The 25047-nt window shown below is 40.9% G+C and overlaps 1 protein-coding gene across 3 annotated transcripts in view; it reads right to left on the bottom strand.

The window, feature by feature from the left end:
- The window catches only part of TRAPPC6B (trafficking protein particle complex subunit 6B), a 627408-nt gene that overhangs the window by 171278 nt on the left and 431083 nt on the right, over positions 1 to 25047 (bottom strand). For all 3 annotated transcript variants that reach the window (XM_044074225.1, XM_044074223.1, XM_044074224.1), the window contains one exon: positions 20241 to 20324. In XM_044074225.1, coding sequence (XP_043930160.1) covers positions 20241 to 20324 — 84 coding nt within the window. The remainder of the gene's footprint in view (positions 1 to 20240; positions 20325 to 25047) is intronic.

Consider the following 25047-nt stretch of genomic DNA (forward strand, 5'->3'; position numbering starts at 1 on the left):
TGGATTCTGATCCTCACTAATCTGGGAGAGCACTGTGCACCCCCTAGTTTAATGTCCTCTCTGGTAAGATCAGACCACAAAATGGTCTCCTTTTGAAGTAAAAATAAAACCTGGAACCCCAGCTAACTCTGGAATGTTCTTGAACTACTCTAAAGATAATTTTCTTTCAATAACTCTTCATTAACTCTTAAAACAACTCAAACCTTGATCATCGTCTGCAGATAACCTTCCCCCAGAATATCTGCAACTAGCAGTTACTGCAATAGCATACCCAGTTACAATCCTCATAAATCGCTCTCTCTCTGAATCCTATGTTCCTCTACTATGGAAAAAATCTATCACCACCCCACTTCACAAAGGGGGAAACTCCCACGATCTTTCTAACTATTGCCCTATCTCTATACTCTTCCCACTATCAAAAATCTTGTAAAAATGTGTTCACTCACAACTACTTAACCACCTCTCATGTAAAGCTCTTCTATCCTCCACCCAACATGGTTTCCGTCCAGGGCATAGCATTGTCACTGCTCTCTCTTTCACTGACACTACCAACAAAGCCTTAGATGCAGGGCATCTTACCTATGTAATCCTACTGGACCTATCTAAGGCTTTCGACAAAGTTTCACATACTAAGCTAGTAAATCAACTATCAAGACTAGGCTGCTCCCCAAGATCCCTAAATTGGTTTACATCTTACTTACAGAACAGGGAACTATCAGTAAGGTGGCTAAATGTACAATCTGACTACCAACCCAACAATACAGGAGTACCACAAGGATCCATTTTGGGTCCATTAATGTTTAATATTTTCATCAATGACCTGCACAAAGCCCCCAATACAGAATATCATCCAATATGCCAATGATTCAACTCTGATATCCACCTCCAACAATTTCTCAGATCTCCTCACAGTTACACAAAAGGCCTTTACTTCTATCGAATTATGGCTTACTAATGCTAACCAAAAAAAAAAAAAAAAAAAAACTAAACTTTTACTTTTCTCTACAAAATCACCTGACACTGACTTCAAAATCCTTGCAAAAGACGGCACAGAAATAGAACTAGTAAAGACAGTCAAACTACTAGGTATAATAATAGATAAACTCACTTATGAACCACACATCCTGAATGCAATAAAGAGAACTCACTTCAAACTAGGCAAACTATATCGCCACAAGCTCTACATGGATAAATACACCAAAATAAAACTAGCTAATTACCCTACTCACCCCTTCCCTTCTACATGGTAGTGCCAGTTTTACCACTCTTCACACAAACCTCAGTAATAAACTACAATCTTGCTACAATAAAATAGCCAAATTTGCATCTGAAAAACCACACCATTCTCATCACTGCCAAGCAATCACCTGACTAAAATGGCTAGAACTCACCCAATATCTTAAATACACCCAGCTGACCTTGGCCCACAAACTAATCAGTAAACCTAATAAATTCCCAGCCCTCAACTCAATCCTACAAACCTATACCCCTTCAAGAACTCTAAGATCTTCCTGTAAACTCTTGCTTTCTGTAACAAAACCCAACAAAAGAGCAGAACAATGTCTGTTCTCACACTCTATTGCCAAACTATGGAATAACCCAAAAACCTTTAAAGTAGCTCTAAAACCCCCATTTTCTAAATAATCCACCCTGCACCTGCCTCAGAAGCAAACCACCTTAAACAGCACAATCAAAATACTCCTAACTTAGAAAGTACTGTTTCAAAGCCAATGTTTTTCTACTGTAGAATAAGGCAAAATCCTGTAAATTGAATTTTTGAAATCTTTTCAGCATCTTGTGTGGAATAATGTAAAATCCTGTAAACTGTATTTCTGACACGTTTTCTTTTGCATCTTAAACCTGTAATTGTAAACTTGTTTCTTTTGTAATGCTTTTGTGGAGCTTTTCTCCCCACTCTCTACTGAAAATGTGTCTCTCGACCGTCTCTGACTGTAGAAAAAGGCAAACTCCTGTGAATTGTATTTCTGAAATCTTTCTTTCTGCATCTTGTGTACAATAATTGTAAAATCCTGTAATTTGTATTTTTGACATATTTGTCTTTTGCATCTTAAACCTGTATACTTTTTAAGATTATCGTAAACCTGTTGTTTCTTTTGTAATTCTTTGTGGAGCTTTTCTCCCTGGGCCTCCACTGAAAATGGGTCTCTAACCCAGTGGACTTTCCTGATCAACAAACGTTAATAAATAAAGTGATAACCTGGCAAAATTTCAAGCCTCCCCCAACAAAGAAAACACTGCTGCCTATGCAAAATTGTTCACAGAAACCATGTATACACATGTTAATAGCTACATAGAGGCAGCTGTATCCACCAGGAAAAAGTACAGAACTAACTCAAAAAACAAGCTACCCTAATGGAATCACAACATCAATACACTTTATAATAGTAGGAAGAAAATCATGACAAAAATTACAAGGCATAGCACCCAGCAGAATACAAATACGCTCAAACTAACCAAACAACTCAGAGGACAAATAAAGTCCACCAAAGCCAAATTTGAGGTAAATTGGGCCTCCCACTCCAGGGACAACCACAAGGCATTCTTAAGCTATGCCTGTAACCTCAAAGGCAATACACAGTTGTGTGCAGTGCTAATTGTTAATGGAGCCACTTATATTGAGCCAGAAGATGTAGCAAACCTACTAGCAGACAAATTCAGCTCTAGCTGCCTCCCCCAACCTCACCTCAGAAAATAACATCATATATAACTCCCACATCTAACACTAGGCAATAGATCCTCAATGCTGTTGCTAAGTCCAAGAGCACTGTATTGAAGGGCCCTAATAATGTCCTAGGCTGCCTTCTAAAAATCATGGAACATGACCTATCAGGCCCTTGAAATCTCCAAACAGGCTTCATGCCTCATGAATGGAGAACAGCAGCCATCATCCCTTTGCACAAAAGCGGGCCATCTACAAACCCTGGGAAGTAAAGACCCATAAGTCTTCCTAGTCTCAATATGCAAAGCCATGGGAAGAATTATCATGGAAAATAATTAATAACACAGGAAAACTTCAGACACTGCACCCAACCCTGTTAATTTCATCAAGGGTAAATCATGCCTATTCAGCCTTGTGGACTTCTTGAGAAAGTCACCAAGGCAATGAACAAGGGCAAAACTGTTCACACTGCTCACCTTGACCTGGCCAAGGCATCTGGCAAAATATTGGCTTGCTGTTTTAGATTTACACTTTTTGGCGCCAAAAGTGTCGCTTGGAAGGGATGCATATACTCCTGTTAATGCTGGCTTATGTCTGTGTATGTTTTTCCTTTCCTTGGTTAACTCACCCCTCCATGCAACAGTGTTGCAGCGCAAGGTTACACTCCTTATCAGGAGCGTTACTTTAACTGCAAAACAGCTATTCATTAACGTTAGCGCATGTTTGTGAATTGGCCACCTTTATCGGTAGTTTCTGCTAGTGATAACCCTATTGGTAGTCACTGCTATTGATAACTTCACAAATCTAAGTGCGGAGTAGTCTAACGTAGCATGGATACACTATGTGAAAGCAATTTTAAATCTGAAATACTCTTTGGATGACTCGATGAAACTTCAACTAAACGCAGGCTAATTCTATACATTTTTTTCCTTAGCTACTTTTATCCTTTTATTAAGAGGTAGCAGCATAACTAAACCCTGCTTATAAGAGGCTGTGCCCTCATTCTTGTTTCCTCTCGGCCTAAGAAACACCTCTTTGGCTTAAAAGTGGACGGTATCCCCTCACTTAGAGAAGTCCCAACCAACTATTTTACCCTTTTATTTACACCTATTGGCCTACCACCGACTGTTTTTTGTTGGTGAGTGGCTGTAAATTTTTGTACTAAAAGTACACCCTGGTTCAGACTAGTTGAATCTTATTACATGTATATATACAAAGGTTAAGGTTTACTTATGCTGTAGAATAGCTCCTTAACTTACCTTTTCTTAACAGTAGGTCCATGAGGACTATCATTTTTTTCTACTCCTGAACCTTTGAACATGTTTCCGTTTTGATACTGTTTTATTATTTGTAGACTAATGTATACTAGTGTTAGCTAAATGAAGCTGTTGTTCTATTGCAATATCATTTGATTGTTACCGTCTTATTCTTTCCAGTCTAATGTATACCTATGCTTGTTAATAGACAATGTTTTTTTCTACCCTACTTTATTTTAAATTAATGCTGATTATTGAAGTCATCCTAGTATGCAGTTGTTACATAGTATCATTCTTGGTGTATGTGGTGGCTTTATATATAGGAATGCATGTGTACGATGTTGTTTATTAATGCTTATTCAGTCTTTCAATCTTACTTTTTGTTCTATATCTTATGTTAGACTTTTTTAATGTATATTTTTTAATCTACTGCCTTTCTTTCTCTTCAACCCACCTAGCTTACAAACTCTATCCTGCTGTAAGACCTGTGCACGCTACCTGCCTACCCTGCAAAAAGCCCCAACATAAATTCAACTATCAAACTACAAACTAAAGGAAGCTGTTGTCCTATTTTTCAAATCTCCCGCCATCCAAAGAATCAGAGAAAGTATGTCTGACCTCTCTACTAAGCTGAGAAGTTGTATTGTAACTAAAACCTTGACATTTGCTACAGTGTAGTACTTTGTATTAAATCTCCTACCTGAACCAGGTACCCAGCAGCTTACCTCCCTATCTCCCCTTTAGGGTATTTGTCTCTCCTTATTTTGTGTTGTCTAACTGTCCTATTTCTTCTTCATCCTCCTACATAATTTAAATGTAATTTTAAACTTTGTCCACTAGGGGGCTCCCTTCCCTAGGCTCCTATTAGCTTCTAAATAATCCTTACCTTTATCTTTTCTAGTTCAATACTAAACTACTCTGTTATACTCTTCTGTCCTGCCATTTATCTTACTTTGTCTAGTCCCTTCTCCTTTCCTCTTTTTTTTCTGCTATAGTCCTTAGCTCTAGCTATTTTATAAATATACTAGCACTCCCCTCTTACCTCTTACTTCCAAGAAGTTAGCTGTATTCTGCTATTTCACTGATTGTTTCTGTGAGCTATTTCTCACTTGCTCTAACCCGCTCCGTAAACCCTGCGGTCTCACTTCGCTCCCCTACCCTACCCCCAATTCCCACCCACCCCAGTACTCTTACCTTTATACTACTCAAACCACACATCTATCTTATATTAACCAATTACCTCTCACTTCATTAACTTACCTATCCTATCCCCTGCTACCTTCATCTACCTCATCTTTCTAACTACTCCACCCTTTCACTATCTCATTAACATACCTATCCTATCACCTGTTACCTCCATCTACCTTTTTTCCCTTTAACAACTCTACCCTTTAGGCTTGCATCTATCTCATATCTCCTAGCATCCATCTCCTATTCCCCCAGCCATGGCTACTACACACAGGCCTACCCTCAATAATGGCCTTCTCTTTCTCACTATTCTTATCCCCCTATTTTTATCCCATTACCTTAATTGCTATGAGCATCATAGCCTCTCTAATCTTCAGCTCTCCTTAAAACACACAATTTCAATCTCTCCTCGAACCACACAAACCCACTTGGACATAACATCCTCATCAGCCTACCTTCTTCAAAAATTCCATAGAATAACCCATATTATGTATCCACACACTAGAAAACAAATCCCTTTCCACTATAAATTCTTGAAACACATTCACTGCCCTCTACATCTCCTATTACTGCATGGAGATATACATCCTAACCCAGGCCCAAATAATACAATCTCAGATCCTCATTCTGACCATCCCATCACTTCTCACATCTTCACTACCTCCAACAACTCTCTCCTCATAGGCCACCTCAATATTCGTAGCCTAAATAATAAAATAACCCAACCTCATGCCCTGCTACACGTACATTCTTTTGACATCCTCTCTTACAGAAACATGGCTCAAACCAGTTACTAAGGATAATGATATAATCCCACCAGGTTATAACATCCAGAGATCAGATCGTCTAATTAAAAAGGGTAGTGGTGTAGCAATATTATATAAATCACATTTACATGTTACACCACTAAATACTCAACCTCCCTCACCCAATAGTGTTGAAATCCTAATCTCTAAACTACAGATAAATGCTAATAAATCATTATATATACATGATCTGCTCCTATATTCCTCCAGGCAACAACATTAACACTCATGAAACTGTACTTAATTGGCTCTCCACATCCTTTCCACAAGAAACCATACTCCTTGGAGACTTTAACATTGACTGGAACTGTTGTAACTCTTCCCAGCCAACCACTCATACAAACCTATATGGCTTCAATCAAACCATTACCTCCCCTACCAGAACCTATAAACCTAGCAACCAGCAAACCACCTTAGACTGGATACTAGTTAACAGTAATCCCCTTTCTTATAAAACTGGTATACTTCCAGATATTAATGGCCATTCTGTTATCTTCATTGCCAGACAAAAAAACCCATACCTAACCACACAATCTATAGAACTATCCATAACAAAAAACACCTCAACCAAGCTAGCTTTCAAGCCGAAATTAAAGCTTGCAATTGGTCACCCCTTATATACCTACCACTTGACAAAGCAGTCTATTACTTTAATAATACATTTCTACAAATCCTAGAACACCATGCCCCCTCTCGGACAGTCAGAACTAAGAACAAACTTGCACATTGGCTCACTCAGGAGACAAGACAAAAAAATCCTTCAAAGAAATCAAATTTGGTCTAAATGGATAAATACTAAAAACCCAACTGATCATGAAATCTTTAGACAGTTGAGAAATGCTACAAAAAAATCAATAGTCCAAGATAAAAAGAACTATTACCATAAACTCCAGCAAGCCCAACATAAAAACCCTCAAAAATTCTGGTCAGGAATAAACAGCCTACTCCAGCCAGGCCACTCCAAAACTCCAACCCCAGCTAATTTGACTCAAAATCCTCCCAGCCAAATTGCCAATTCATTTAATAAATTCTTTGTGGACTCAGTCCAATCATTAGCAAGTACCTTATCACCAGCCAGCGTCTCCAACAATCACTCTCAAACCATTTTACTCCTCCCCTCCAACTACAGCCTGTTCCAACCTCTCTCATCCATACTCCGCTTTAACCATGTACCCTCTCAGCTGACCTCCATCCAGTTGAATTTCTGCAAATCACAGCTGGAGTACTTGCTTACCCTATCTCTATCTTAATTAACAGGACCATCACAGAAGGCACTATACCATCTCTTTGGAAGGTCTCATATATTATACCTCTACATAAGGGAGGAAACTCAACTGAACTCTCTAATTTCTGTCCCATAGTTCTACTTTCTCCTTTGGCAAAAATTATGGAGAGGATGCATTCACCGGTAACTTCTTGATCATCTCCTCCAAAATAATCTTTTAGCCAACTGCCAGCATGGCTTTAGGTTTTTTCATAGTACTACTACTGCACTCCTATCCTTTTCTGACTCAATTAATAAAAATCGAAACAACTTGCTCACCTCTGCTCTCTTTCTAGACCTCTCCAAAGCCTTTGACATAGTGAATCATCACTTAATGATAGATATACTTACTTCACTTTCAATTGACACTCAGGCAGTCAAATGGTTTGAATCCTATCTTAGAAATAGACAACAGGCAGTCCTCTGGGACAACAACCTATTTACTCTACTCCCTATCTCGCAGGGAGTCCCACAAGGCTCTATTTTGGGGCCCCTCCTCTTTTCTATTTTTATCAATGACCTGAAAACATCCCTACCTCAAACCACCTGTATTCAATATGCCGACAACTCGACCCTAATCTGCGCTGCAGCACTTTCTGCTGAACTTCAGTCTAACACCCAAAAAGTATTTACCTTAGTTGAAAACTGGTTCTCCAAACGCTGTCTCCTCCTTAAGCCAAATAAAAACATACTTCTACTGTTCACCCCTACCCAGAAGTCTCCCTCTATTGATTTCACAATTATATCAAATAATGGCACTGTAATAGTGCCAGACACAACTACTAAACTCTTAGACATAACAATTGACCATAACCTCAACTTTAACTTGCACATAAACTCAACCATCAAATCAGTGAATAGAAAAACTGGGATTCATCTATAGGCTAAAACCCTTCCTTACACCTATATCCAGGACTACTACTGCCCAAACTCACCTAATTTCCACTCTTCTCTATGCCTCCCCAATTTTTACAAATCTATCCAAAAATAATCAAAATAAGCTGGTCACTTCTTACAATAACATTGCCAGATTTGCCACTGGATCCCCATTCCGTGCTCACCATTGTCAAAATCTAAGGAAACTAGGATGGTTGGAACTGCAAAAGGTACAGTTTTGTACCTACCATAAATGTAGATGTCCGATAGATATGGAACTGCAGTCATAACATATGGGCTGTCCTGCCTCAGGCAGCCCTTGGTCGGCCGGATTCCAAAGTCTGGGTCCGACGTCAGCTGATGTCGCATTTCTCTCAGACGTCAGAGCGGCAGGAGTACATAAGCATCAGCCAACGCCATCTTCTTCAGTGTTTCTTGCCCCAGATGCCAGGTGCCCTCCAAGGAAGGCTGTAATCAATTTGGAAGACAAAAACAGGTTTCCAGACAAATAAATAAGTAATAAATAGATACACCATAACAGATATCCCCAGCTAGGATAACAGGGAGAGGAGTGGACCCAAGGAATAGAGGGGAAGGAGGGAGGGAAAACCTGACTGCAGTTACATATCTATCGGACATCTACATTTATGGTAGGTACAAAACTGTACTATGTCCTTCAAGAATGCAACTGCAGTCATAACATATGGGTTGAATACCATAGCTTAGCTGGGGGAGGTGGAATGCTCTAAGAAAAGGATGGTGTAGCTATCAAGCTATCAATCCCTGCAGGACTGCCGAAGCAAAGCCTGCTCTGGATCTGGAATATAAAGGGAGGTTGTAGTGTTTGGAGAAAGTATGCACGGAGCTCCATGTAGCAGCTTCTAGAATGTCTTTTGTAGGCACCCCTCTTAAGAATGCTGAAGAGGTGGCTGTAGCTCTGGTAGAGTGTGGTCTGACATTGGCTGGTACACTCTTTCCATGGAAGGAATAACAAAATCTGATGCAATGTCCAATCCATTTTGAAATAGTCTGTTTGGAAATTGCTTTTCCTTGTACTCCAGGAGCGTAAGCTACAAAAAGCTGATCAGACTTCCTATTGGCCTTGGTTCTGGCCAGGTAGTAGTGAAGTTGTCTGTGAATGTCCAAGGTATGCAACAGTCTTTCCCCTTTGTTCTCAGGATTGGGAAAGAAAGTAGGCAGGTGAATTGCTTGATTTAAAGAAACCCTAGATACCACTTTTGGCAGAAAGCTAGGGTTGGTTCGTAAGGAGACCCTGTCTATATGAAAGGTTATGAACGGTGGTATTGCCATTAGGGCCTGTAATTCCGAAACCCTTCTTGCTGAGGTAATTGCCAACAGGAAAGCTGTCTTCCATGAGAGAAATTGTAAGTCCACAGAAGCTGCTGGCTCAAAGGGGGGTAGAGTCAGTTTTTCTAGGACATAGTTGAGGTCCCAAGCTGGTACTGGGGCCTTTCTTGGTGGCTTTATATTCTTGATTCCCCTAAGGAATTGCCTTAACAAAGGATGTGAAAACACAGGTGGATCAGTGTTGTATCTAGCTGAAATAGCTGAAGCATGTATTTTTATAGAAGAATATGAGAGTCCATTCTGTAGCATATCTGCCAAGTATTCCAGGATGAGTGGGATGTTCAATAATGATGCATCATGACCCTTGCTGGTATTCCAAATGCTGAATCTCTTCCATTTTGCTGAATAAACCTTTCTGGTGGATGGTCTGCGGGCTTCTGTTAGTATCTGCTGAACTTCCTTGGAGAGAGATAGATTGAGGTTATTCATGGAATCTCCCAAGCTGTTAGGTGGAGCGTCTGAATGTTGGGATGTACTGTCTTGAAGTTGTTTTGAGTCAAAAGATGGGGCCATTGGGGAAGGGCCTGTTTTTTGTTGTGGCATATGCTTCGTAGTAGTGGGTACCAGTGTTGTCTTGGCCAGTCTGGAGCTATTAGGATCCCCTTTGGCTTCTCTGCTTTGATCTTTAGTAGTACTGTGGTCATCAGTGGCAGAGGTGGGAACGCATAGATTTTTAGGAAGTTCCAGTTGAATGAGAGAGCATCTGTTTTCCATGCTTGTGGATGATATGTCCTTGAGCAGAACTTTTGTAGATGATGATTGAGGTGGGAGGCAAATAGGTCTACTTCTGGCCTGCCCCATGTTGAGGTGAGTCGTATGAAGATTTCTGGATGCAACCTCCACTCGTGGGGGTCTAGGAAATTCCTGCTTAGGCTGTCTGCCAGCACATTGTCTTTGCCTGGAACAAACTGGGATTGCAACTGTATGTTTAAGCTCAGTGATTTTTCCCAAAGATTCATTGTCAGTCTGCAAAGGGGGTAAGAATGGGTGCCCCCCTGCTTGTTTATGTACCACATGACAGTGGTGTTGTCTGTCCGTATTAGCAGGTGGCCTTGCTGAAGTTGTTGTCGAAAGGCCTCGATGGCATGCATTACTGCCAGCATTTCTTTTTGGTTGATATGCAGATGTGTTTCCTTTGCAGACCATTGTCCTTGAATACATCTGCCCTCCATGTGCGCCCCCCATCCAAGGTCTGAGGCGTCTGTGGTCATTGTTTGTGTTATTTGAGGTTTTTTGAATGACATACCTGTGTTTGCCTGGCTTACCGAGGCCCACCATAGAAATTCCTTTTGTAGGCATGGAATGAGTGGTATGGTTGTCTCTAGGTTGTTGCTGTGTTGAGACCATAAACTTTTTAGGTACCATTGTAGCTTTCTCATGTGTAGTCTTGCTAATGGAACCAGGAGAATGCAGGATGCCATGTAACCCAGGGCCTGTAGGAATCTCCTTGCAGTCATCTGGGTGAGCTTTGCCAAACCTTTGAAATAATGAGTTAACTTCTTTTGCTTGTCTTCTGTCAGGTAAGCCATTTGAGAAGCTGTGTCTAGATTGGCTCCTAAGAAGGTTATTTGCTGGGATGGCTGAAGTCTTGACTTTTGGAAGTTGACTGTGTATCCCAGAGCTTGTAGCAACTGTATGACATAATCCAAGTTTTTTGTCAAAATCAGTTTGTCGTCCGCTTGTATGAGGCAGTCGTCCAGGTACGTGTAAATTTGGATCCCTGGAGCCTGCAATGAGCAATTACTGAAGCCAGGCATTTCGTGAATACTCTGGGCGCAGTAGATAAGCCAAATGGCAATGCTGAGAATTGATAATGCTCTGGCCCTGCAAGAAATCTGAGGTATCTTCTGCAGCTGTGTCTGATAGGGACATGCAGGTATGCCTCCTTGAGGTCCAGAGTAATCAGCCAAGACCCCTTGCCCAGCATGGGAAGGAGTTGCTGTAAGGTCAGCATTTTGAACTTTGGTACTATGAGAAAGGTGTTTAATGCGGACAAATCCAGTATTGGTCTCCATTGAGTTTCTTTTCTTGGAACAAGGAACAGTCTTGAGTAAAACCCCTGGCCTTGTTCTTGTTGTGGAACTTTTTCTATTGCATTGATCTGAGCAAGCAGAGAAATTTTCTTGATAGCCTCTGCCCTCTGGTTTTGTGGTAGGTTTGGCATGCCTTGTTTCCTTGGTAAGGTATGAAAATGGAACCTGTAGCCTTGGTCTATAATGTCCAAAATCCATTTGTCCTTTGTCAATCTGTGCCAATTGTCTGAAAACAGAGATAATTTTCTGCCCAAGGGAGCTTCTGTTTGCTCTTTGGTCAGCGGAAGAAGAGGAAAGTCATTGGGATTGTCCCTGTGGGGCAGGAGAAGCCCCTGTGTCACTTCTTTGGTTTGCTGGTTGCCATTGTCGTCCCCTGTAGGAACCTCTGTATTGTCCTCTTCCTCGGCCACGCCTGTTTTTGCCCCTTTGAAATTTTTCAGGATTAGGAAAGGACCAGTTTTTTGAAGGCCAATTCCTGCTGAATCTGTGTGGCTGAACCTGGAGGAAATCTTTGACTGTCTGAACTGACTTGGCTTTTTCCTCAATGGTCTTTAATATATCTTTAGCATTAGCACCAAAAAGCTTGTTCTTTTCCAAGGGTGCATCAAGAAGTTTTGCCTTAACATGATCTGGTAGAGGTTGTTCTTTTAACTATGCATGTCTACGAATGACCGCCCCTGTCATAGCTGCCCTACATGAAGCTTCCAATGCATCATATCCACACTGAAGAAAGTGATTGCTAACTTGCTGGGAGTTATGTACAGCCTCCTGCAAAGACTTCCTATCTAAAGGTTCAGGAGAGGCCAAAGTTTTCTGTAAATCATCTAACAGGTAATCCTGATATTGAAACATATGAAAGAGACAATTGAGAGCTCTCATAGATAAAGTAGTGGAGGTGTAAACCTTCTTCCCCATCTCTCTAATGACCTAGCTTCCCTGTTGGAAGGCAAAGGATTTTTGGAGGTGGTAGCTGAAACCCCTTTCGGCCCCTGTGAAATAGTTTCTAAATCAACAGCATGGGCCCTAAAGAAATGAGAATGTGTTTCTGGGACTCTATAGTATCTGTCCGGCTTGGCAGGAGCAGGAGGGAGAGTATCAGGGGTAACACTGGAGTCAGAGTATAGATCATCCAAAACATCAAGCACAGGAGGTATAGCTAAGGGCCTGTGTTGGGGCTTTTTAAGGAAGGTTCGAAGGCGCTTTCTGGAATCAGAATATTCCTGGCCTTGCCATTTAAAATGTTCCCTCATGGAATGCAGAACTTCCCCAAAAGAAATATCCTCAGGAGGGGAGGCTGAGGGGATGGAGTCCTCTGCATCGGAGTCCTCGTAGGTCTGGAAAGGCTCTTCCTGGCTATCGGAGTGAACAGAGCCCTCAGAATCTTCATCTGAAGGTAGAGGGTCAGTGGGCTCAACCCTGGGCCTCTTATAAGGAGGAGGCTGGGATCCTCTCTCAGGATGGGCCTGGGAACCTCTGATCATGGAGATTAAGTCTGCTGCCATAGTCATGATTTGTGTTTCAGGAGTAGGCTGAGGTAAGGCTTTAGCAGTAAGGTGCTTGGTCTTGCTGGCTGCCTTAGCACGTGTGTAGGCCTTGATAGACATGGACATGGGAGGCCTAGCAGCTCCACGTGCAGGAGTGACCTTATCCACAGCAATGGTCTCGGGCATTTTCTCGGTTTCAGTATCCGGAAGAAAATCAATAACTGGCGTCGGTGTGGTCTCCGGTATCGGAGGTATCGGTAATGCGGTGTCTTCGGTTCGGAGCGGTGAAATAACCGCTTCAGAGGGAACCGGGGCACTCGCGGTAGGTTTTGGCGTGGTGTCGGAGGAAGACGCGGGCCGAGGATGTCGGTCTCGGTCTTTTCGTTTTTTAGGAGTCTGCGATGTCGGTAATCCCGACGGCATAGTATAATCGAATTTTTCGCTGAAAAAGTCTTCAGCGAACTCCGCCCGGCGCCTGAGAGTGCGCTTATTGAAGCGAGCACAGGCGGCACAGGCCGAGACGTCATGGTCTGGGCCAAGGCAAGGAAGGCAGTAAGAATGGAAATCCTTATGAGGTATTTGTTTACCACAAGACAAACAATTATATACTTTTTCAGTAATTTCTGACATCGGCTGAGGCAAGAAAAGGTCCCCAACGGGGTACTTAGCTTTTTTGATGACTTCGGATCGAAGAATACAGGAGCTGACCGACCGGCACTTGCGAACTGCTTCTGCTTCGGGCACCGCGCGGCAAGAAAGACTGAAGAAGATGGCGTCGGCTGATGCTTATGTACTCCTGCCACTCTGACGTCGGAGAGAAATGCGACATCAGCCAACATCGGACCCAGACTTTGGAATCCGGCCGACCGAGGGCTGCCTGAGGCAGGACAACCCATATGTTATGACTGCAGTTGCATTCTTGAAGGACATCCAGCTTCATTTTCAGCAACTAACCATAACCCACAAAATCTTGCATCATCCTACAAATACTCCCATTCTCTCTAACTTGATCAACCCATATAAAAATCTAAGTACCCTACGCTCAGCTAATAAATTACTAGCTGCAACCCTAAAATCCAATAACAAATCAGGTGATTTTCTATTTACTAACACCATTGGAATCTTTTGGAATAAACTTCCAAGTAATCTTATATCCCTTTCATCTACTCCACTGTTCAAAAAGCATCTAAAAACCTTCCTTAATTCACAATGGCTGTGTCCATGCACCAATCCTGGCTGAAACTCTTTTTGTCACAACTAACCTTTCTAGTTTACTAAGTTTTCTGCTTTAAACTCTGTCAAAAGTTTCTATTTTTGTCTTGTACCTATTATTCTATATACCAAGTTATATGTACTTTCCTTATAGCTGTTCCTTTTTTGTCATGTAATGTAAATAAGCCTAACTCGTAGGGTTTTTTTGTTACTATGTATAACCAATTTTTGATTAGTATCCCCTTATGTTTACTCATGTATAATAGTTGTATATACCTGTTGTGGAGCTTTTCTCCCCGGGCCTCTACTGAAAATTGACATATATCCAGCTAGACTAGCCCGGTCAACAAATGTAAAATAAATAAAATAAAATAAGTACCTCACTTGGACATTGCTGACAAACTCAAAAGATTAGGTATAAACCCTTATGGCAACCAGCAGATAGCTAGCTGGCTCACAGATAGGACCCAGGAAGTTAGAATTGGGAACTTCACCTCTACAAAGAGGCTAATAACCAGGAGAGTCTTTCAACTATCAGTCCTGGGGCTTTTTGGCCTCTACCTCTCTGAACTCAGGGCCAACATCAAGGGCCTCTGGCTGACCAAATTTGCAGATGAAAATTAGGAGTTGTCATAGAATCTCCTGTTAATACTAATGTCCTACAGGAAGGGCTGACAAAGACAAATAACTGGCTCAGAGTCGCGGATTAAAACTAAATGCCAAGAACTGTATAATAGTATCCTTTGGGAATAATCATCCAAAGCCTTTGACATGGTGAACCACAAAATGCTTCTACATATTCTCAAGTCTCTCTCACTTGATCCTAATAGTATAAACTTGGTTTAAATCTTACCTCGAAAACCGTCAACAAGCTGTAATCTGGAAAAACTCACTATCTGACCACCTTCCCATTTCCCTAGGTATCCCACAAGGCTCAATCTTAGGTCCTCTCCTTTTTTCCATCTTCATCAATGACCTCCAAACTGCTATCCCTTTCTCTATATGCATCCAATATGCAGATGACTCCACTATTATCTGCACAGCTACCTCTCAGGCTGAACTTCAGTCCTTTACACAAAAAGCCTTTAACACAGTTGAACAATGGTTCTCCCAATGCTGCCTTCTACTCAACCCAAAGAAAATAAAACTTCTACTCTTCTCACCAACACGCAACCAAACCCCCCTACAGTTCTCTCTTACCTCCAACAATAATATTACTATCACTTCAGATACCTCCACAAAGCTACTAGGTATTACAATTGACAATAAACTCAATTTTGAAAATCACATTAACTCTACTATAAAAACTGTGAACAAAAAAATAGGAACCCTATATAGAATTAAACCATTTCTTACCCCAGCTGAATCACCCTAGCCAAGACCCATCTAATCTCTACTCTACTCTATGCATGTCCCATCTACACCAACCTGTCAAAAAAAACCTAAATAAACTAGTTACATCCTACAACAACATAGCCAGATTTGCAACCGGATCTCCTTTTAGGACCCATCACTGCACTAACCTAAAACAACTTGGCTGGCTTGAACTTCCTAAAAAGATCAAACTACAACAACTTATTATAACCCACAAAACCCTGTACCAACCTACCAAAACTCCTATACTCACTAGCCTCATTACCCCTTACTACAACCTGAAACATCTATGTTCCACTAATAAACTACTGATAAAAAGGACTATACCCAATAACTCTGTTGGAGATTGCTTATTCTCCAACTCAGTTGGGAAACACTGGAACAATCTACCCGCTGATATTACATCCCTGACTTCTCCTCCTCTTTTCAAGAAGAATATCAAACTGTACCTTAATAATAAATGGCTCTGCCCATGTATAAACCCAGACTAGCCTGCTCCTCTATCTCTCTTTTCCTCTCCTCTTCTCTACCCAACTACCTCAATAATAATTGGCTCTACCCCTGTAGAAACCCAGACTAGCCTGCTCATCTATCTCCTATCTCATCTTCCCTCTCCCCTTCTTTACCCAACTCCCCAATAGCTTGTTTTCCTAAGTTCCACGACTATACATTAAGACATGGAACTTACCCTGTGAACAGCACTCATTCATCTTAACTTTCTCTCCTCTCTTAGGTATTTTTCTCTCACCACTCCTTCTTAAAACAACTTTTAAAGCTGTTAGAAAATTATGTACTCCTCAACTCATCCTATTCTATCTTTGATATCTGTCCTATCTTCACTTCACAGCTATCTCTCTTTATCCTTTCCTTTATATTCCGCCACCTTCATAATTGTACTTTACACACACACACACACACACACACACACACACACACACACACACACACACACAAAAATAAATAAATAAATAATAATTTTGGGACTATTTTTTTTTTCATAATTGCTACTCATGCTTATTGTTTCTTTGCTTATCATAACCTTTTACAGCCTGTTATTATGAACTATGTATGTTCTATGTATTATAACATGGAGCTTTTCTCCCAGGGCCTCTACTGAAAATGGACATATATCTAGTCAGACTAGCCCGGTCAAAAAATATAAAATAAATGTAAAATAAATAAATAAAAAGTCATCTTCCCCTGGTAACTATCATATTGACAACACACCTCTAAGAGTCAACCCAGTAGTCAGGGACTTGGGGAAACATGTAGACAATACTCTAGCTTTTGACCAACATGTGTATACAGCAGTGAGGGAATCATTCTATGTTGTGCAACTTATAAGCAAAGGCATGGCATCTAGGTTCAAGGAAGTCATTGTTCCACTGCATGCAGCATTCATCATACCTATTACTGAATACAATGCCCCCTTTGTTATGTACCTAACCAGGCATATCTAGCAACTGGAATATCCACACAGGTTACTCACTAAAAGAATACAGGGAGTAGTAAGTAATACACTGTATGCAGACCACCTCAAAGCCCTCTGTGTATTCTGTCTCCTACAGGCTGTTGAGGGGAGATCTATGCCTGGCATACAAGGCATTGTTGGACCCCAACCCTGAAGGAACTCGTGTACCTCCACAGAATAAACAGAACCAGAATTACCCATTCTAAAAATGTAAACCTTACCTGTGATATAAACAGGACCTGCCAGACAGACAGTTATATAGCCAAGAAACTACCCCTTCTCTGAAAAAGGCTCCATATCCATATGAAACAGAGTTCCACCCTGATCTAATGCAAATATAACTTGGACAGTTGGACAGGAGACAGAACATTCATCCCTGGCTTGGCACCTGTGTCTCTAAAGGACACAGGGAGCCTGTAAATGGTTCATCTCCCAAGTCCCTGCTTACACTTACAGAGAGTACCAGAACTTGTCAGAGATTTGGAATGCATGGCTAGGCTTAAAGAAGTTCCAGCGATCATTAGCCTAGTGCATACTTATGAACTTATGCCCAAGTTGTTAAATACCAAAGAGTGAAGATGGATTGTTTTCCGACAGTTTATTTTTGCCTGGATTGAATGACATATACTAACTTTGATTAATTATTGTACTTATGAAACTGTTTGCTATTTTGCTATTTATTGCTATGATCATCAATCTATCATATACTGTTTTACTGGTTTATAGCAAACATCTGATTGATTCAAATTTTTATATAAACGTATCATGTGATTATGGTTGTAAGCCGAAGAGCTTTTTTGCTGCTCAGTAAATTATTGGGATTCACATGTGCTGGCTTTTGCTTTGCTTTTAGTTTATGGTTTGCCATGCACTTTGTTTCCCCTGGATCCATGCATTTTCATGCTTTGGATGTATACATTTCTCTTGTACATATTTTCACCTAAATACAGGTGTTATAACTCAGAATAGTAATCCAAACAATTTAAGCCATTTGAAAAATGTGATAACACAGATCGCAAAACAACTTTGGCTGTCGTTAAAGCAGTGTGCACAATCCAATAACTAAGAAGCTTCTAGAGGCCACAGCAGAGAACAATCAGAGGGGAGGACAAAGAACCAGACTGGTTTGGATAACACATTTGCAGTGTTCTGAAACAGAAAAATCCTAAGAAGCATTAAATATTCAGTACCCAAGACACTACAAATCTGGTGTTACTGTGCTTATTTACATAAAATGTTGTGCAGTACTCTCAGTTCTGATCTGCATGGCCTTGCTTTTTAGATGTACTCCAGACCTTTCAAGTTCCAAAACATCCTGACATTTGCAGTGAGCCAGATAGTTGAGAGGAAGCTGGAGATGGGGAAAGAGTCCAAATAGGCATTCCTAGACTTGGAGAAAGTATATAACAAGGTCACAGGAAAGCTGATGTGAGCAGTCATGCATTGGTTCAAAGTCCCAAACCACTGGTAGAATTAGGGCAGGCTATGTACAAAGACCTAATGACAAGTACTAACAGTGTTCAGGCATACAGACGGATTTATACTAGGAATGGGTGTGCCCCAGGGTTCATCTCTGAATCACTGCTGTTCATATATTGGTGATGAACTACATTAGCAAGCAGACTGAAGGAGACATCTCAACAAAGCAGTTGTATGCAGACTATGCAACATTTCAGACAGACTCTGAACAAGAATTCCAGCAAATGATAGGGGAATGGAAAGCAAAGCTGAACACACATGGGATGAAACAGAGTACAGATAAGACAGTTGTACTGGCAGCAAATGGGGGAATCAAAAGAAGATGATAATGAATTGACATAGAAGGGAAAAAAGTGGAACAGGTTAATAGCTTCAAGTATCTGGAAGGGGTGTTTGGGGAGAAGGGAAATTTTAGGAGCTCAAAGCCAGAATTTGAGGGGCTGCAGGCAACTGGTACAGAGTTTCAGTGGTAGCGTATGACAGAAGAACGCCAAAGAAGCTGAAAAGTAAGATGTACAAAACAGAGGTGTGACCAGTACTACTGTATGGGACAGAGATCTGGGCAGTGAAGGCAGAGCAAAGGAGGAAGATAGAGGTGATGGAAATGAAGTGCCTGAGACGGTAGCAAGGATATACACTGTGGGACAGATGAAGAAAAATAAGACTATCACAGCAGAAACCCAAGTAGCTTCAACTGCAAAAAAGGTCAAACAACAGATTACGGTGGTTCAAGCACATGTGCAGGAAAGCAGAAGACAACCTGGGGAAAAAGATTTGGGAGACACAGAAAAAATACAAGAGGAAATGAGTCCATCCAGCAAAGAGATGAATGGACTGTGTGAGAGAAGACCTGCAACAATTAGGCATGTCTGTTGAAGAAGGTAGAACAGTGGCATTGAATAGAGACAACAGTTGAGGCACCACAACCTCATGTAAATAAAGGAAAGTAGGAAATGGGTGTTTCTCTCTCTTTTTCATGGCTGGGTAACAGTGCAGTTAGTACATTTTAGCAAGGAAATGTTACAGTGAAACACATAACATGGTGGGGAGTTGCAGAAAGGCCTGCTCACCTGTATATAAAAAAACAACAAAAAAAATGTTTGTTTAGGAATGAATGTAACCCCAAAGTTTGGTGGGTGTGCTTCCATGGAGTTTCAGTTTTCCAGTTTATAGTCAGTAGGTTGTACATCAACTTCTTGCAGATCCATTGGATATAGTGCTCTTCCTGCATTATGCTGAAATTCACAAGCATGCATAAAACTTTCTTTTATGCAATGACAAATCGGAGGCAATAAAATGCACTAAGAAACATTCCCACAAAACAGCTAATGACAAAACCATTGGTCTTGCATGGATTCCAAAGTCTTTACCAAGAAAAAAGTGAGAAGCTCAGGACATTCCACAAGTAACACGATACTTAGCAAAGCAAACGTTTTCCTGCTATAAATAGATACTGGTTTCATTCTTGTCATGAACTAAACAAATTCTGAACAGGAATTAAAATCTATAAATGTAAACAGTGAACTTCTTCCAAAACAATAAAGGTTTGTGGGTAGCAGACATTCATTCACTGACTTCATATCCAACTATTAAATATTTTGTTTCTATAGATGCAGATACCATACTAGGCATAATTTCTTACTTCCCTACACCTACCCTCAAAAAAAAAAAAAAAAAAAAAATGGTGCAATGAAAGATTTTTTTTTTTTTTTTTTTTTTTATTAAAACCGATAGCAGGCATGACCATACCTTGGGAGCATGCTCCAAATACTGCTTTGTTGCTGACATTGGAGTCAAGAGACGGAATTTATTATCCTGCAGCACATATATACCCTGTGAAGATAAAGGAAGAAAAGTGTTATTTAAATAACATCTCACTATTTTACCTCACGAATGTTTACTGACAATTATCAATTCAACATTACTTAACTTAAAAGAAACTACCTTTTTAAAGTAAAAGCATTTTTTCAAGATACATACCAGCATAAGAGAAAGGGCAATGAAACACAGAAATGCAAATAATCTTGATGGTTAATTAATTCTTCCACAAATGATCATCCAAAGAGTGTGTTTTTAATCACATGATGTGGTTCACACCCATTTCATCATGACTCAGGTGAAAAATACCACAGTTGTTGAAAAGCAGCTTTATTTCACAGGCACCTATTGCACAAATGTGACAGAATCAGAAATGACTATTAAAGGGTTACAGAACACATTTTAGCTATGTAATTTCAAAATGCAGTCAGTCCTCCTCAGCAAACTGTAGCCTCAGTTCAGAATTGACTGTATGGCCAGCCTTATTTGAATGTGTAACTAATGAATATTTAAGCTAACCAAGATAATTGGGTTCTGGTTGACGGGGACATTTTGAGTGGCTACATATGAACCAGATGATGCACATTTGTTACACCTTCTGTTGCAAGATCAGGGTCTTATTTGTTATTAGATTATGTCATCCTATTCTGAAAAGTTAACTGAACAGATTGCTATGTCCTCCTCTCATCAGTGATAGACAGTACATGAATAAGCACAAGTAAGCAACTGCATTCATTCTCAATTATACCTTACTGTTTATCAGCTGGGAGTGGAGGGTGCGGTATGTTCTTCAAGATATGTTGTGAAAAAATGATGCGTTACATTTACTATGAGTTAAAATATGAAAGGAAAAACACTGCCCTTAACTTTGTAATGAACCCAGGATCTCCTGTGTTCCCTGTGGTTGTCGCTGTCACAGGGCTAACAAGGAGTGTCTGGACAATTAAAGGCTCTTAAGGGAAGCAGAGAATCTGTTTTCCCTTTCAGCTAGAAAACTTCCAGCATGGTAACTTTTAGATCAAGTAAAGTACATTTGTGTAAGCTGAACTTACCATAACAGTAGATGTTAGAATGATCACTGCTGCTGAAGCCTTGTGTATATGGGTTATATCCTGCCAAGGATATAACAACTAGTCAGCTTCCAATACTTCAGGGCACATTCCATGTGCCCAAACCGTCAAGCAGAGCTTACTAAAAGACAAGTTTGGGCACAAAGTCCTTCAGAGCTTTCCTACCAGCAGACAGAGGGAGGCTAAGCCCTGAACAGACAATGCTAGAACAACAAAAAATAAATGTCCACACCCTGGCAAAAAAAGAAAATACACCAAAAATAAGGGAAATGGGGTGAGGGAGCATCTAATACAGCAGTGATCATTTGAACATCTACTGTTATAGTAAGTTCAACTTACACAACTATTCTATGTTCAGTCATAGTGATCACTGTTGCAGTAGCCTTGGCTATATGGGTAGATTACCTTCCCTAACTACATTTGGGAGGTGGAAGGAGAAGAGTCCAGGAGCCCTTGGAGCCTTAGATAGCCATTTGGAAACGGTATGTTTTGACACAGGTTGCCACTTCTTCTAACCTTTGCAAGAAATGAAAACTGATCCGAAGATCTGACATATTTAGTTATTTCAAGATGGTACCCAAGTTGTCTGTGGACATCCAAGATATGGAGTATCCTCTGTCCCTCATTTTTGGGTTCAGGAAAGAAAATGGAGAGGTGGATATCTTCACTTTGAAGTAAACTTGGATACCACATTAGGCATAAAAGAGGTATTTGTTTTCAAAGAAACTCTGTACCTGAGATAAATGAGACAGTGTTGACTAACCATAAGAGCTTGCAACTCAGATACCCTTCTTGTAGAGATCAGAGCAATCACTAAAATTGTTTTCCAATGTTAAGAACCTCAAGTCAGCTAGATTAGCTGGTTCAAATGGAGCAAGTGTTAGCTTCTCTAACACAAAATGAAAATCCCAAGGAGGGACAACCAGTTTTCTTGGGGGCCCCTTTTACAAAACCCCTTTCAAGAACATTTTGACTTGAGACTGCATTGAAAGAGGAGGATCTATGGGTAGGCATGCTGAAATGGCTGATAAATGAACGTTGATAGATGAGTAAGAAAGCCCATAGGATAGTAACTCAACGCAAATCATTCAAACATCGAATTTTATGGTAAGTTCAACTTAGACAACTGTACTATGCTCATCATTTTAATCACTGTTGCAGTAGCTTTAGCTTTATGAATAGATTACCTTAGATGACTACATTTGGGAGGTGGAAGGAGAACAGTCCAGAAGCCCCTGAAGAATAGCCCTAGCAAATCTTGACTTGGACCTAAAGGAGGAGTCAAGCTTATAATACTTTGTAAAAAAAAGTATGCACAGAGGACAAAGTAGCTGCCATAGGATAGGAACTCAAAACAAATATTGTAAAACCAAAGAACAACTAGCCTTGAATGGGTGTTGGTTATGCTGTTAGCACAAACTAGAAAACCTTTATCACTTGCTAATATATGACTTTCTAGTAGTAGGCTTTCTTGCTTCTGTTAGTACCTGCTACACATCCTCAGTAAACAGGTGCCTAAAAGGAATTAAAACCCTATCAACCAGGCAGTTAATTAAAAATGGCTGATGTCAAGGTGTATCAAACACCCCTGTTCTTGTTTGAATAGACGCAGATTGTGAGGAAGCTTGTGAAAATTCCCCCTGGCCATTTCCAAAAGAAGGGAGAACCACACTTGCTTTGGCCAGAATGAAGTCACCATAGTGACCTTGGGGATTCCTTCAGAATCTTCAGAAGTATCGTGGATATTAGTGGAAAGGGTGGAAAATCATACAGGAACATTTGTGTCCAATGCAAAGAAAAAAGCAGTTATGTACTCGCCATAATGTTCCATCTGAGTAGTTCTACTTCATTTGTCTTCAACCTGTGGGATACCGGATCCAAGCCGGAAGTTTCATTAACATCTGCTCCAAGCACCTCCCCTTACCCATAATACATCTCTACTACCTTCCAACCCCCAGATCGAGTTTGCTGACCTTCATACTGATAACCTGACCTGAAAAACACTTTATGACCTACAACTGCAGCCAACAGGCTGTTCATATAATAAGGTCAGGGGGAAGGAAGGAGGGATGGTTGAAGACAAATGAAGTAGAACTACTCAGATGGAACATTATGATGAGTACATAACTTCTTTATCTGAAGTAGTTTACTTCATTTGGTCTTCAACCTGTGGGACAGAGTCCCCAGCTACTAAATTCCTGGGTGGCCCTCATGGACAGATATTCTGGAGCACCGCGGAACCAAAGGATGCTCTCCTTCTAGAAGTCAAATCCAATTTGTACTGAGAAATAAAGGTATGAGATGAGGACCAAGTAGCTGCAGAAGAAATATCATCCAGTGAGACTCTAGCCCAAAAGGCCGCAGAAATAGCCATGGACCTAGTGGAATGAGCTTTCACCTGACCAGGAGGAGACATGCCTTTGCCCTTATAGACCAGAAGGATGCATGAAGAAATCCACCTAGCAATAGTAACCTTGGAGATAGGTTTACCGAAAAAGGGTTTCTAAAAGGACACAAACAGCTGATTGGATTTACAGAAGTTTTTGGTCCTGTATAAATAAAAACATAACTGTCTATGAACATCCAACAAGTGGAGTTTATATTCCATTTTGTTAGCAAAGTTAGGAAAGAAGACAGGTAAATTAATGGTTTGATTAATATTAACTTGTGATGCCACCTTAGGAAGAAAGGATGGATTAGTCCGAAGGAAAACCCTGTCTTTGTGGAAAATCATATAAGGAACTTTGATGGACAAAGCTTGCAGTTCTGAAACCCTTTTAGCAGAAGTGATTGCCACCAGGAATGCTGTTTTCCAAGATAAGAATTTTAGATCTGTGGTTGCAGCAGGTACAAAAGGCGGAGCGACCCGAGCTTGAAGAACCATAGTAAGGTCTTATGGGGGAACGGGATCCTTGACAGAAAAGTCCCTTTGATAATGGCTTTACACAGTCTGGAGGAGGCTAGTGAGGCAGAATTCTCACCCACATGAAAATGAGAAATGGCAGCCAACTGAACTTTGATATTAAGAGCTAGCTCCCTGTTGAAAAATATTGGTTAGGAAATCAAGAATGGTAGAAATAGGAGCTGTGAAGGGGTCTAAACTTCTTTGAGAGACCCAAAAGGAAAAAAGTTTCCATTTGCTGCGATAAACCTTCCTGGTTGAAGACTTATGAGCAGCCACCAGAACAGACCTAACTAAAGAGGATAATCCAGGAGTCCCAGCGATCATGGGAACTGCAGCAGCCAAGCTGTGAGCTTCAAACTTTCCAGGTTCGGATGAGGAACCCCCGATGGGTGTGAAATCAGATCCTGAATGGGATCCAAGATCCAGGGCGGAGCCAAAAGGTGAGACCAAAGGAAGGGAAACCATACCTGGCAAGGCCAAAATGGGGCAATGAGGATCACTTTGCTCCCCAGTCGACGAGCTTTCTGTAGAAACCTCTGAATAAGAGGTACTGGAGGGTAAAGCATACAGAAGACTGGGAGGCCAAGCATACACTAGAGAATCTCTGGGGGACTCCCCCAGCAGGGGGTTCAGAGTGAAAAACTCACTGCACTTCATGTTGGAAGGAGATGCAAAGAGATCGCAGCAAGGCTGACCCCACTCCAGGAAGATCTGCTCCGCTACTGAAAGATTCAGAGACCATTCGTAAGGCATCAGAATAGTC

This window comes from Protopterus annectens, chromosome 6.part0 (assembly GCF_019279795.1).
Source record: "Protopterus annectens isolate FY-2018-M chromosome 6.part0, PAN1.0, whole genome shotgun sequence".
NCBI classification, from domain to species: domain Eukaryota; kingdom Metazoa; phylum Chordata; order Ceratodontiformes; family Protopteridae; genus Protopterus; species Protopterus annectens.